This window comes from Carassius gibelio, chromosome A3 (genome assembly GCF_023724105.1).
Source record: "Carassius gibelio isolate Cgi1373 ecotype wild population from Czech Republic chromosome A3, carGib1.2-hapl.c, whole genome shotgun sequence".
NCBI classification, from domain to species: domain Eukaryota; kingdom Metazoa; phylum Chordata; class Actinopteri; order Cypriniformes; family Cyprinidae; genus Carassius; species Carassius gibelio.
Window position 1 is genome coordinate 19,619,803 of NC_068373.1, and position 13,252 is coordinate 19,633,054.

Sequence of the window (13,252 nt, forward strand, 5' to 3'; positions counted from 1 at the left end):
CCGGACGACAACACGGCGCATTCTCTTCCACCACTAGTGTGTGATGTTGATGTGACGCAACAACTATCAGCTGTTTTGTTTTGCTTCATTCTCTGTGCTCCGCTTGAAGTCGTAAATGTACCTAAAACTTGCGTTTTAATTCATTAATGTGAGGCGGAAGAACAGTCGAAGCGTTGGAGTATATTTGTCTTCCACTATTTTAGGACCATCCAGTTTTTTTCTCCTCAGTTGGTCTCCGCTTTGCCACTATCTTTCCAAGAGGTCGAACCGATCCCAGGCCTCCGATCCAGGGCGGAGGGAGGGAAGGAGGTCGCTGGGAATCGGGATGGAGACCGGAGATGTTGGGCCGGGGCTGTGCTGCCCCTCGTTCAACCAGGACTCCACGTAAGCGACGCACATCTGCAGATCAGTCTGGCCTCATCTGCAGAGCAGGATATTTTTAAGATGCTATTAACCGAGATAAACCTCACTAGAGGGAATGTCAACTCTGCTTAAAGGCTTGATTGCAGTTTATTGTCTGTTTTGATTATATCCATAACAGGCCAATCATGTTATAGCGGCGTTTTGCATGATAGGATAGATGAGCTTTGTGTTGTATCAGTGCTGTTTTTTCAGCATAGTTTGTTTAGGCAGAAGTGCTTTAAATAGGATTAAACTGTGACACAAAACACAACAAAATTCATTCATATTATTTAAAGAATGAATATGATTCTTATTCCAAATTTGCACAGCAAAGGCAGCACAGAAGCGCTTCTGAAGTGGCATTAAGTTGTCTTTACACACACTGTTTAATGCTGCTCAGAGGTGGCATGAATGCATTTACACAGAAATTACAACTGTATATTTTGATACTAGGGCTGAGATGGGTCTAAAAAGGCATCATTTATGGGCTGTTGTGTCCTTACACTGTATTTTGGGTAGTCACAAGAGAGCACATTTACATTTAACACATTTATACTTCAGGAGAAACTGAATGTTTGAGTTGCCTTTTTTTTTCATTTTCCTCACAAGTAGAGCTGAATTTGCATGAGTGTGTGATCTTATTGACCAGTCCACAGTCTCTCTTGACAGTTTGACCCACTTGTTTCCTCTTTTCTAGCGGTTGATCACACTGGCTTCTTTTCTTAAAAAAGTCAAGCTCAGCAAATCCAACACAAAACGAGATACTGAGAGTCAGGTGATCTAATATATATTAGGGATTGATGTCAGATGTGTCTCTTGGGGCAAAGCATGTTTGTATTGGAAAAATCTGAAACTTGTTATTTTGTATAGAGGGTGTTAGTCACAGTGGTAATTACCAACACATTTCAGTCAGTCACTGAAGTCCGGCTCTAAACACAAGATTTAGTATTGGGTTTCAGCAGTGTGGTTAGTGATGGTGGAGATATACCTATGTTCTTTAATAAAGGTATGAAAGGACATGCTTAGCACAGAATCTGACATGAACAGCTTTGTTTAGAGGAATGAGGAGCCACGAAACAGATGTGTTCTGTTTGTATGAAAACCAAATAGTTACTATCAACCTTTGTTATGATAGCCATTACATCTGTTTGTTCCTTCATTATGTATTGCATCAGCCTAGTGACTCACACAGAAAATAAATAAATATATTTTTTGTTCTTATTATATTATATTACTTTATATCATGCTTTTTATATATTATAAGTTGCATATGCACAAGTGAATTAGATACAGAACTGTAAAGTGGATGCACTCATTTAATAAAGTTGATACAACATCAGATCTTATTGTTTCTCCAGGTCTTTGGCTGTGGGCACCAAAACTGGATACCGGCTATTCTCTGTGACCTCGGTGGACAAGCTGGACTGCATTCATGAGAGCAGTGAGACATTTCTCCTTTCTTATTTTTAGTTTGAATGCGATATAACGGGCAACTATGGTTGTCTGCCAAACTACCATGCAATAGGAGGAGCCAACATGTGCCATATAATGTAGTCATCATCATAGGGTGTAGCCACTTTCTAACAAGTCACTTACCAAATAAATTGAAAATGCCATCTCATTTCCTTGGTATTTTCATGAGAAAGAAATGAAAAGAAAGTCGACTTTATATATTTTTTTTGATAAAGGGTTGTCTCTTAAAACAAGTATGTGATCTGTGGCTGTGCTGTCAGTAATTGTGTTGTGATAAACTTGCCCTAGAGGTCAGAAAGTTGTCTTGTCTGTTTCGATGGGGTGGTTCACCTTACATGGTGGCAACACCCTTATGTGTTTGAGATCGTATCTGCAGAACACAACAAAGTCATTCAAATATTTCTGGCTGCCAAAAAACTAAAGACAGAGAAACAGCCTGTTTTGCTAAGGTATGCAAAATAAAAGGTATGCTTGGAAAAGACATAGAGTCAAAATATGTTAATATCTGTAAATAGAGATAAAAAAAAAAACAAGGAACAAAAAAACATTTTGCAATCAAAAAATGAAAATAATTACATCATCCTCATGTCACTGACAACCTGTATGTTTTTATTTCTTCTATGAAACAAAATGTACAGGAGTTTTACTATTATATTGACTTCAATTTGAAATGTACACATTGATTTACATGACAGATAATGATGCATGGATGTTACTACCCCTTTAAATGTTGCTTATACTTAAAAAGAATAAATATTTTTTTTCTTCTGTTTCTCAGTTTGGGTTCCTTTTCCACTGTAACTTTTGGCTTGCTTAGCTGGGGTTTAAAAGACACTTCGAGAACATTATGGGTTTTGACTGCACTGACACTGGTCAGATGACAACAAAACTTGAACTGAACTGAGCTGGAAAATGACAGTGTGTTGTCTTTATAGAGCTGCTTCACAGCTGAATCAGATTTGTTTCATAATGGATGGATTTTGCAACTCTGACACTGTTATTAAACTTGAATTGAATTCAAATGAACTTGAACTGAAGATTGACACAATTACAGACTATTACAGAGTTGCATATAGTCAAATTCATTGTTTTATAATCAATGAACTTCACATATTTACTAAACTGAACTGAATCAACACTGAACTGACTCAAGCTGAATATTGACACTCATCTTGTTAGAGTTGCTTTACAGCACATTTAAAGATGTTTGCATCATTTATTATTGTTCGCATAATTTTCCTGTTTCGTACCGTGAAGTTGTTTTGAAACAATCTCTATTGTGTAAAGCACTATATAAATAAAGTTGCCTTGACTTGATTTTTAAAATGACCACAAAGTGCTTGAACATGAACTACATGTGTTTACATGTGGCTTGTTTACTTTAATGTGTCCTTTTCTCTGCTCCCCTTCAGCAGAAACTCCAGACGTGTATATCGTGGAAAGGCTTTTCTCCAGCAGCCTGGTTGTGGTGGTGAGTCAGTCCATGCCACGTCGCATGAATGTCTACCACTTCAAAAAGGGCACAGAGATCTGCAACTACAGCTACTCGAACAACATTCTAGCAGTGCGCCTAAACAGACAGGTAAACACAACACAGCTGTGCTGCAGCAAACACCTGCAAATGATCAATTCTAAAGCTCCCGGATGAGTGGAATGCATGTCCCTGCTCTTTAATAGTTTAGCTCATAAATGTGGAAATGAAGATGTTTGTTGTGTCTGTTGTTTATGTGTGTTTTCGCGGCAGAGTCTGGTTGTCTGTCTGGAGGAATCCATCTATATCCACAATATAAAAGACATGAAACTCCTGAAGACCCTTCTCAACACACCATCAAACCCATCCGGTAAATCTAGAATGATCCTTTATATTTTATAAGTCTATTTAAATATGAATCGGTACATGAATGTGTTTATGTGTCCCCACCCATGTGTTTGTGTAGGTCTCTGTGCTCTCTCCATCAGCCATTCCAACTCTTTCTTGGCATATCCAGGAAGTGACACCATTGGGGAAATTATTGTCTACGATGCCAACAATCTGGTAAAAATTCTGCCCAAGAACCAGTTTTGCTGTTCATTTGGGCAGTTCCTTTTGGTTTAGTTTGTTGCTATACATGAGACAAATGCACCATATAAATTTTTTTCTGGGTTGTATGTTTGTCTCTTCATCTCTTCAGAGCACTATGACCATGATTCCCGCTCATGACAGTCCACTGGCCGCCATCACCTTCAGTGCTTCTGGCACCAAACTGGCCAGTGCTTCTGAAAGGGTAAAGAGCCACAGTTTTTCTAGAAACACAGCCAAGTGAACCTCACCAAACTGGTCAAGAACATGTAATGCTGAACAAATTCAGAATGCGTGAAATAGCATTTTAATGTTCCTAAAATAGGATTTTGGGGTGAAATGCAAATCCGTCCTCATTTTTTACTGCTTTTTAGGGCACAGTGATTCGAGTCTTCTCCATCCCAGAGGGACTGCGCTTGTTTGAGTTCCGGCGGGGGATGAAGAGGTACAGTGATGATGATTCAAAGCAGTGAACCGTGATGATACTTTGATCATACAGAAGGAGAAAACAAGAGTTGGAGCCGTTTGTGTCAACTGTGGTATGTATGTGAGAGTCTGTTTTTGTGTATGTTTTTGACCCTTGTGTGTCTGTGTCACCAAAGGTATGTCAACATCAGCTCCCTTTCCTTCAGCCCAGATGCTCAGTTCCTCTGTGCCTCAAGCAATACAGAGACGGTGCACATTTTCAAGCTTGAACAGCACAGCCCAAGGTACTAAAAATGTTCTTTGCTACCAGCACAATTCACTTCATTTAATAAACAACTGAACGACTGAGTCAGAATTTCTGCTTTTACTGACAAATCGAAACTTTGTCAGTGTTTGTGTGTGTGTGTTCATCCGTGTTTTTGTGTCTCTCTTGCAGTGGGGAGGAGCAAGCTCCCTCTTGGTCAACATATGTAGGTAAGATGTTCACAGCAGCCAGTAGCTACCTCCCAGCACAGGTGTCAGGCATGATGAGTCAAGACCGAGCCTTTGCTACAGTCCGCCTCCAGATGGCAGGTCAGAAGAATGTCTGTGCCCTGGCAACGTGAGTCCTGCACTTATTACACAGCAGTCTACAAAGATATTTATGAGAAAAAACTAATTCAGGGGTTTCACCTGACCAATCAGAATCCAGAAGCTTCCACGTTTGCTTGTGGCCTCCTCTGATGGGCAGCTATTCATCTATAACATTGATCCTCAAGAAGGGGGTGAATGCACTCTGGTGCAGAAGCACAGGTGAGGCATCACTCTTTTTTAACTGGAAAATAGTGTCTTTTTAAAATAAAACTGGACAAGGTCAAAAAGATTGATTTTGTTAAGTTTTAAAGATCACAAATTAATTCAATGGCTTTTTCTGCATTTTACATCCTTAAGCCAGTGGGTGGCGACTAGTGTCTGTCTTCTTGTGTGTAAAGAGTGAGTCATGACATGAAGACTCTCAAGTAATGCACTGAAAAGTACGACCAAAGCAAGTCTTATTAAATTTGTATGCATACAGATCTACTAAAAGATACTTCAGATACTTCTGTGTTTATAAAGTGTTTTCCCCACAAACAGCCACTTTTGTTATTGTTAATTAAAGCTAAACTAAAGTTCTTACAAAAAGTTTTTGTCAATCGTAAGAAAGCTTAAAGTATAAATATTAGATGAAACACGTACGCTTAAAAAAACTAAAACAAAACTTAAAAGTTGAAAATTAAGTTAAAGTATTAAAATTAATCAAACTAAATCTATATTTAAATAAATTAAAGCTTAACAGAAATCTAAAAACTAGCCAATAAAAATGGCACAAAGAACAAAAGAAATAACTAAAGCAATTCAAATGAAACTTAGAAATGTTGCCTTTGCAATTAAATTTGTACATTTAAATTGAAGTATTTAAACTAAATCTGAAATAAAAATAAAGATAAATAGAAATGCAGAAAATCTAAGAAATATGAATATAAAATAGTATATCAGTAATACTAAAATAACAAAAACAATCTATTATTTAATTTAGATGGATAGATCTATCTACAGTATGACTTAAATTACTTAGCACAATAATTTAAGAATTCGCTTTGGGTTATGACTGTGTGCATGTTACTTTATAGAGCACAACATGAAAGTCTATGTCAGTAGTGCAGGCACAATTCACTGAGGTCTCCTTTAACCTCCAGGGTGTCTGGATCAGATAAGGATTGGGAGGAGACTGAGAAAGCTGAACTTATGGAGCCACCGCAAGCATGCCAGTCGTATGCTGCCACTGTGGCCATCCCCACCTCTGGACCCGTCACAGCCACTCTCACAGGTACCACAACACACTCAAACACACACAGTTTTACATTTGAACTCTTTCTCATGATCACCCAACTGTGTTCATCTCAGGCTACTCCGAGGACGGCGGAGCTAAGAAGGGTGAGGTGATTCCCGAGCACGAGTTTGCAGCAGGGCCTGTGTGTCTGGACGACGAAACTGAATTTCCTCCCGTGAGCATTCGCTAGCCTCTCCATGTCCAAGCGGCGGTGGTGCATTCCAGTGTATGGGGTTGTCTTGTCCCTCTGTCCACAAGCACTCAAACTTAGTGTGATTTATTATTTTGAACCAAACCAACACCAGCCCGTTCGGCTCTGATGAAAGAAAGCAGCTCATAATAATGCTCGTCACAAAGACCAAATGTTGCAGATTAATCACATTGAGAAGATAAATATGTTGTCTATTACACAACATAAATGACAAATATCACTCCCAGTATAACTCCTTTAACCTGTTAACTGTCAACCGTCCACTCTGTGGGACGCCTACATTTACTTCACTATATTACAATTAAATCTAATCTAATCTTGACAAACTATATATCGTTGGAAAGGTCTAAGACTCCCAAATATATATTTTACTGGTGTTTTTTGCAAAAAATGATGTAGGAAACGTAATCGATTCATTTATGACAAGAGTGCACCCTCAAAAATTTAAATTATAACTGGAGTTTTGATCTTTGTTTTAAAAAAAATAGACTTCTTTGTTGCCTTTTTCTCTATCACATTTTAGAAATCATCAGAAGTTATATATCGACTCAAAACTTAAACTCTCAAAATTCATCCTTTAAAACCCATTTTAAAATCAGACATTGCATGTCCATGTAAATGGTACATCAATATCATGTAACAAAATATTTTCATTCATGAATTATAAAAATTTAAGTTTGGATCGTGCACTACAAAGTCAATGTTCAAAAATATGAGTGACAGTTAAGGGGTTAATACATAAAATAATGAAGTATATATTTCAGGGGTGTTATTGGTATGTATTTAGACTGAAATAATGCTACATTCATGTACGCTCTGGGTAAATACAGACAAAGTAGGACACTTAAAGCTTAATCATTATTATTAAAAATCATTCCATATAACTAATATGTCATTTATTTTATAGATAATATTTTTATTCAGCCACGATGTATTAAGTGGCATTAACAAAATATTTTTATTTCAGATAAATGCTTTTTATATATATATATATATATATATATATATATATATGTATATATATATATATATTATTAATCAAAGAATCCTGATGTAGTTTTTTTTTTTTTTTTGTAAATATGAAGCCGCATAACTATCTTCAACATTAATAATAAGAAATGTTTCTTGAGCTGCAAATTATCATATCAGAATGATTTCTGGAGGATCATGTCACTGAAGATTGGAGTAATGATGCTGAAAATTCATCTTTGATAACACAGGAATAAATTACATTTTTAAAAGATATTGAATAGAAAATAGTTTTTTTTAAATTGTAATAATATTTCACAATATTACAATTTTACTGTATGTTTAAATAAATGAAATGCAGCCCTGTTGTAAAAAAAAAAAGACTTCTTTCAAAAGCATTAAAAATATGTATATGTAGCCAATAGACTGATGTTTTAAAAATAACAGCAATGACAAATCATTGAAAAGTGTTCCACATGATCTGTATTCATATTAGATGTTGAAATACATTTTGTTCTGACACTAGACCTGCTGTTGCTGTTCTAGTCTAATGATGTTTCTGATCTTCTATACATGGACATGAGCAGAAGTTAGGTGACTAATTTGTTTGTTTGTGCACAGACAGGACAAGGATAAGAATGAATTAAATCCACCAAAGTTAATTGTCTTTTACATTCTGTCTGTTTTGATGCAGTAAATGCTGGGTTCATTCATCACCATTGCAACATAAGAAAACCATGTGTGTCAACTATGAGAGCTCTTTTCTGTTTTAGTCTAAATGGCATGATGTCAACCATATTTTTGTCTATGCACACACACACATAACATAGTATTTCAGTTTAAACATACGCTACATTTGATGCTCGATGGATTGATGACATTTTAACAATTAAAGAAACATTAATACAATGCAAAAAATCTCAAGATCAAGAAGAGAAACTAGAAATAATGCTTTATATTGATGCAGTGCTCACTGAACTCCACAAGGTGGAGCACTTATGGTGGTCCAACAGGCCTTGTTACCACTAACACTTCCTAACTTGTTTTGATAAAGCTGAAATTATAGTCTTTCAGATAGTTTAATAACTGTTGCTCCAAGGGATAGTTTACCAAAAAATTTAAATTTGCTGAAAATTTTCACAACCCTGTGAGATATAGAAGAATTTGTTTCTTCATTGGAACAGATTTGGAGAAATGTATCATTCCATTCCTTGCTTACCAATGGTTGCTCTGCAGTGAATGGGTGCCGTCAGAATGAGAGTCCAAACAGCTGATAAAATCATCACAATAATCTACAAGTAATCCACACGACTCCAGGTAATCAGTTAACATCTTGTGAAGCAAAAGACTGTGGGTTTGTAAGAAGCATATCCGTTATTAAGGTTTTAACTTTAAACTGTCGTTTCTGGCAAAAATACCACTACATAATCAATATGTAAAACACAGTAAAACACTTCAAACGCGGAAATATTTGTTTAAAACTATTTCGGACTGTTTTAACTTGGTGCATATATTTTGTTTTCAACTATGCATATTTTTCTCTTGATTCAGACAAAATTACTTTTTCTTTGGAGAATATTACACAACATTGCACAATAATATACACAATGTTACAAACAGAGGATTCATATTTTAGATGGAAGCAACCGTTTAAAGTTAGAAAACAAACATGCAGCTTTTCACTGCACAAGAAAATGACTGACTGGAGTCATGTGGAATATTTGTGGATTATGGTGATGATTTTATCAGCTGTTTGAACTCTCATTCTGACGGCACCCATTCACTGCAGTGGATCCATTGGTGAGTAAATTACGAAATGCTAAATTTCTCCAAATCTGTTCTGATGAAGAAACAAACTCATCTACATCTTGGATGGCCCAAGGATGAGTAAATTCTCAGTGATTTCTCTTTTTCGGGTGAACTATTCCTTTAAATGAAGGAGCTCACGACTCTGATCTCAGAAGGATTTTATCATTTATAGGATGTCACTTTGGACTAACATACTTGGATGCCATTGCTATTGCTTTTATATACCTTCCGAGTGTCTTTGTGGTGTATTAAAATGTCATTGTGGCTAACTGATATGGCTCGGACATGTCCTCAGCTAGCTCCTGTTGAGATCTGTATCTGTCTATAACACACCCGTGGCTGAGGGAACAATAAAGCTCTGTTCTGGTTTCCGGTAGATAAATTGGTGCCGTGACGGATCTGGGCGAGGCAAGGGGAGACGACCGTGAGAGGGTAGAGAACAGGTGGAGGCAACAACTGTCAGAGGAGGACCTTCAGTGCATGAGCAAGGACAAACAAATGAAAAACATAACTTCAGGGTGCTAAATTATTAACGGAAAGGTTGAAATGCTAATATCTTAAGTTGAGTTGATCAGGGATTTGGGTCGTTGTCACTCGGACCCCTGAAGGGTGTGTTATAAATGAGGTGCATGACTGAAATATAACCACATATTGTTCTAGTTACGTAACATATTGTATTAAGTCGTAATACTGTAGCATTTTATTCTTTTAATTTATAACACCATCATATTGAATTATAAGAGAGGAGGAATTACTTTTTTATATATGTGTTTTGCTGTATTGATAATTAATATGTTTACATGTTACCATCCTGAAAACTAATACACCAGGATGTTTTGTATGTATGTGCCTATGATATTACTTGTAAGAGTGCAAAGTATTTTGCTGGATTGCTCAAGACCAAAAGATAAAAAAAAGAAAAGAAATGAATATATAGGAAATCTATTAGGATTGGAATTATGCAAACCACCTCCTGTCTCCTGTGGTCTTTTCTTCATCTATTCATAGATACTTTCCATCAAAACCAAAACATTTTTAAAGAAGTTAACAGTTGTATTCAGCAAGGATGCATTAAATTGATCAAATGCGAAAGTAAATTAAAAGTTAATGCTGTTTTAGGACTTTCTATTCCTAAAAACATATCACTGTTTTCACACACACACAAAAAAAAATTCTCGAATCAGAAATAAAATTCTCAAAACTTAATCTTCAGCCTCCACATTATCTAGACTTGTGCACAACATTTTTTGATCAAGTTGTGATTGCTTAGGTACATTCATGCAACTGATTATGTACATTTGTCTGTGGTTTCCTACGCTATCAGTTGCTTTTGTAATGTTGCTCAAAATGTGTTATGTAGTTCTCTGAAATCGCTCAAAGGTACATCTCATGAACCTTCAAATGGAAAGCATATATAGACAGAGGACAACACAAGAGTTACAAATTATCACAATATTTATTTTTGCATGTGTTGTGTGTGGTTTTGTTTTTGTGACATATCAGGACACAACTGTGTATAATGACATGGGTATGACACAGGTATTACAAGGAGAGGGTGACTTATGAGGACATAACCCATGTCCCCATTTTTCAAAACGCTTATAAATCATACAGAATGAGTTTTTTTTTTTTTTTTTGAGAAAGTGAAAAAATGCACAAAGTTTCCTGTGAGGGTTAGGTTTAGGGGTAGGGTTGTTGAAGGGCGATAGAACACAGTTTGTACAGTATAAAAACCATTACGCCTATGTGTGTGTTTAAATCAATATCCCACATACAGTAATGTGTACATTTGTACGTTTGAAAATGGATATATGGCATTCATAGGAATGCAGCCTTCTGCATTTCAATACAGCAACTATCATCCAAACTGTTGTCATAGTTTACATCAGGTAATACTAAGAGAGTGCAGTGTTGTACTGACAAAATGACTAAGCATTTTTACTATCTTGTTTGTGAACATTGACACAAGGACATCAGGCATGCAAGAGGATTTTCCCCCTGCTGCCTGGCCAAGGGCAATAAAGCCTGTGATGTTGAAGAGGTTCTTTGACCTTTTTCAGACAAAAACAGAATACTGGAACAGAAAATAAATGTGTTGTTGTTTGCTGTATTGTACTGTACTCTACTCTAATAACACATTTGGGGAGTACCACACTTACGGGTTTTTGTAGTATTGTTTTGAATTTATCTCATTGGTGTATAAAACTGTGTTGAATTGTGTGTTCGACTGTTTGTGTGTCATATCTAAAGTTTGGTTTTTCAGCAAGATTGAGTTGTTTTGAGTGGAGAGCTTCATTTTGACCTGAATATAGGAAGGGTGGGGAATTGAGAATACGAGGCATAGTTTCAAGAAATGTTTTTAAGCAATCGAGAAAAACTGTGATATAATATTATGAAATATAACCCTATTTATAATGTTTTTAGAATTATATCTTATATTATAATTCAATATACATGCTGTTCATGACTTAAGACTGAAAACACCATGAACATTTTTGTGATTAAAGTCATTCATTTCTGTCATAGGTCAGATTAGATGATCTAATAGCTGGTTGTAACTAGGTTTTTCATTATTATCCATTTTGTTACATAGTCAGGCAGGCCCAGTGAGAGAGGCTAAGATCCTTCATACCTTACACATGAAGCCTATGCAGTGTGATGTAGCATCCTCTATTTTACAATATCAAAACAAAGAAATAAACAAACAAACAAAAAACATGGTCAATAGCATACTATAAAATTATATAGGACACATGGCTGTACAGATATGAGATCATTAAGACTAGATAATTCCCCTCAGTGATCGAATGTGAACAAGATAACCTTCAAGTGAACATGAGGACTGCAGTACTCTTGAAGAGTCAGCTGTGCTACACCGATCGACATTTGTTTCGAAAGTCAAAAGAACATGTTGAGCTTTGGGCATTATCCAGTCAGAACAAGTTTGTTGATCCCACTGTGCTTTGTTCAACTTCTGAGGTCATTTCCACAAGAGATTTCATGCTAATTCTTGTTAAAGAATATTAAAGGTACTAATGATATTCAATAAGATCAGGATTTTTGAGTTTAAATGCATTTTGAAATGATCAATGCTTCTCCAAGCAATCAATCACTCTATTCAGCCCAGTGACACACAGATCTGCTCAGTGAAGCAGTCATAACCATGTTTTATCATAAATAAAACATTGCTATTGACCAATTAGCATCAGTGACCGAAACTATGAATTTAAAAAATATATATTTATTGACAAATGCAAAATATTCCATCACAAATTAAGGAAGAAACACAAAAAGGGGGAATAACAAACACAGAGTCACCGATATGAAAAGGTGCCTTCAATATCTGGAACCTTTTGATGCCTTCATGATAAAAATGTCTCAGAATGGTATATTGATGATAAAGTTTGACCTATTTACCTAAAAATGCTAAAATGAACCCATTCCAGAGTTTTTACCCATTTCATCAAGTATTTGCATAAGAACATCTGAATATCAAAAAATGGCCCTGATGTGCTGATAAATGAGCTGTCCAAGGTACTGAACAATATTACTCTACAAAGCAACTGATGTCTGCTGCTTATATATACAGGGTTTGGCATAGATACAGATGCCTGTGATACATCTTCTGGAAGTTACTGAAACAATAATCATAACCCATAAACAGTAACTTCATAAGTTTCTTCACAAGGACATTTTAAGTAATCCATTATCACTCTACTCACTATCGATGAATCAGACCTGCGTGTTTAATGGTCATGTATTTAGATATGCTTTAACTCGGTGATCTGCTTTCACCTTTGCCTTCACACTGTAGTAAAGTTAAAATGGTATGATGGTCAGCATTTCATTGTGAGGAGCGCACACAGCAGTGTTGCACTGTAACCTTGTTTGTTAGGCTCTGAGGGTACATAGTGCTATAATTTAACCAGACATTTTAAGTCAGCATATAATGATCATATGAACTCTCCTTATGGTGAAATCTAGTGTGTAACAGCATATTATGATGATAATAATTAATCCTGCCAATGTTTCTGTGAAAAACAATCTCAGAAAA

The 13,252-nt window shown here is 36.1% G+C and overlaps 1 protein-coding gene across 2 annotated transcripts; it reads left to right on the plus strand.

Moving 5' to 3' along the window:
* Positions 1-30: 30 nt before the first annotated feature.
* LOC127951166 (WD repeat domain phosphoinositide-interacting protein 1) lies at positions 31-10,167 on the plus strand. 2 transcript variants are annotated; one of them, XM_052548859.1, is made up of 13 exons: positions 31-384; positions 1,761-1,843; positions 3,288-3,457; positions 3,620-3,716; positions 3,813-3,910; positions 4,047-4,139; positions 4,309-4,379; positions 4,537-4,644; positions 4,797-4,961; positions 5,045-5,152; positions 6,076-6,206; positions 6,284-6,384; positions 9,576-10,167. In XM_052548859.1, exons 1-13 carry the CDS (start codon positions 326-328, stop codon positions 9,624-9,626), a joined length of 1,335 nt encoding a protein of 444 aa, XP_052404819.1. In that variant the 5' UTR covers positions 31-325; the 3' UTR covers positions 9,627-10,167. The 2 variants fall into 2 exon arrangements, with proteins under 2 accessions (XP_052404819.1, XP_052404830.1); XM_052548870.1 differs by having other exon boundaries at positions 3,291-3,457.
* Positions 10,168-13,252: the final 3,085 nt, after the last annotated feature.

Bases quoted from the DNA above. Each gene is read 5' to 3' on its own strand.
- LOC127951166 (XM_052548859.1), top strand. From the start codon at position 326: ATGGAGACCGGAGATGTTGGGCCGGGGCTGTGCTGCCCCTCGTTCAAC. The intron at 3,717-3,812 runs GTAAATCTAGAA...GTGTTTGTGTAG, and splicing joins CACACCATCAAACCCATCCG to GTCTCTGTGCTCTCTCCATC. The intron at 4,380-4,536 runs GTACAGTGATGA...GTGTCACCAAAG, and splicing joins TTCCGGCGGGGGATGAAGAG to GTATGTCAACATCAGCTCCC.